Genomic DNA, 1,744 nt, shown 5'->3' with positions numbered 1-1,744 from the left:
CTTTCCCTAAAAGCAGCTCTAGAGGAAATAGCTCAGGCAGAAAGCAAGTGGGAATGAATGAGAGGTCTGAGACGGAACGGAAGGGGGAAAAATAAAACCCAAAAGATGAGCAGAGAGTACAGCCTTGGGAAGCATTCATGTTGGCATATTCAGTGTGCTTACAAAAATTGGGGGGTAAAAAAAAAAGGTGTTTTTCACCTTCCAGTTCGTACTAAGGGGAAGGAAACAGAACAAGAACAAAGAAAGAGAACAGATGGGGCAAACTGCACAAAAGCAAGATGGAAGAGATTCATCCATTTATTATCATATAAATGGAATAACTATCCAGTTGAAAGACATCATCTATCTTTAAAAATTTAAATGCTATTTACATGTAATAAACAAAACATATGAAAGTTGAAAGTAAAAGGATAAAAAAAAAAAGATAGACGGATGGGGCTAATGATCAAAAACAAGGGCTTACACATTTTGTAAGTTAGCGAGATAAGAGATTCCTAACGCGCAGGTCTGAGGACAGCGCCCCGTTTGTGTAGGGAACCAGCCTTCTGCCTTCGGGGAAGTGGTTTTCCTCTTGGGCCAGTATTGCCCCACGTGTGCCAACGACACCATCTTTCACCTACAGTGAGTAACTGGGGCAGCGGTGCTTAACCAGTCCTTAACTGGTAGGGCAAAGACTGACCTATCAGAACCAGCCATACAGATCCTCAAAAGGCCTATTACCTCGCCCTACCTGCCACTGATACAGAGATAGCCTCTGGGATTATCAATTGACGAGGGAAGTGGGTGCATGTATCAAAACTCTTCTTTAGCTGACTCTGAGCTCCCCCAGAGGCACATTACGAATCGCGTCACTCTCTGGCACTGTGGACAGCGCAAGGGAGGGAAGGTGAACCCGGGCAAGGTCACGGGGGAGAGGATCCTGAAGTCCAGAGGGAGCGGTGACGGAGGTTCCAGTCAGGAGTTGTCAGGCTCTGGGCCAGTGCTTCTCAGCCTTCCTCATGCCACGCCCCTTTCATACAGTTGTAGTGACACCCCCCGCCCCAACCAAAAAATTATTTTCGTTGCTACTTCACACTGTCATTTTGGTACTGTTCTGAATTGGGCAACCCCTGTGAAAGGGTTCATTCGACCCCCGATGGGGTCGGGACCCACAGGTTGAGAACCAAGGCTCTAGAGGTTCTCTGACTTCCAGGGACCCCATGGAGAGTCTGGCGGCCACGGTACTATTTCCGGGTTCTCATGGGGGAGAAATCCTACATAAGTTAACAATTTGAGCTGAATGTGTCCCATTCCCGAGGCCTGGTTTCGTAGCCACTGGGAAAGGGCAGGAGTGCCAGGTGGCTCCGGACCACATCTCCAAACTCACCCACATCCTGCTCATGTCACTCAATTCATTTTTGTATCTCAGCGAGTCCTTCAGGACCTGGAGAGCGAGAGAGCAGGTGGTGAGAGGGGAGGAGGAGAGGATCGGGCATAGGGCAGGTGGGGCTGGGTGGGGAGTAGATGGTGGTAGACCAGAGAGAAACACAACCAAACTGCCAATCCACAGGCCAGGGGAAATGGGTACCCGCCACCCCTCAGGGTGGGCGTGGGGAGCAGCCCTCTGTACTCTGCAGCCCAGGCAATGGCACTCTCCGCCCCCGCCCACTGCTGTCCCATCAACTCACGTTTGGGTGCCCGTCTCGAAGGAGCTTGTGGAACACATGGCAGAACTTCCAGCAGAGCACGGCGTTGCTCGAGAGGG

At 50.6% G+C, this 1,744-nt stretch overlaps 1 protein-coding gene across 1 annotated transcript in view; it reads right to left on the bottom strand.

Annotated features, from left to right (window-relative positions):
- Nucleotides 1-1,744, bottom strand: part of HIP1 (huntingtin interacting protein 1) — a 135,639-nt gene that overhangs the window by 37,853 nt on the left and 96,042 nt on the right. The window contains exons 3-4 of the mRNA XM_045284676.1: nucleotides 1,668-1,742; nucleotides 1,367-1,423 (exon numbers count right to left, since the gene is read on the bottom strand). Of these exons, the coding sequence (XP_045140611.1) occupies nucleotides 1,367-1,423; nucleotides 1,668-1,742 (132 nt within the window). The remainder of the gene's footprint in view (nucleotides 1-1,366; nucleotides 1,424-1,667; nucleotides 1,743-1,744) is intronic.

The sequence above is a fragment of the Echinops telfairi genome, unplaced genomic scaffold, assembly GCF_000313985.2.
Source record: "Echinops telfairi isolate 266 unplaced genomic scaffold, ASM31398v2 ScPeMD7_5;HRSCAF=22, whole genome shotgun sequence".
In the NCBI taxonomy this organism is placed as follows: Eukaryota; Metazoa; Chordata; class Mammalia; order Afrosoricida; family Tenrecidae; genus Echinops; species Echinops telfairi.
This window is presented reverse-complemented; position numbering and strand designations above follow the sequence as displayed.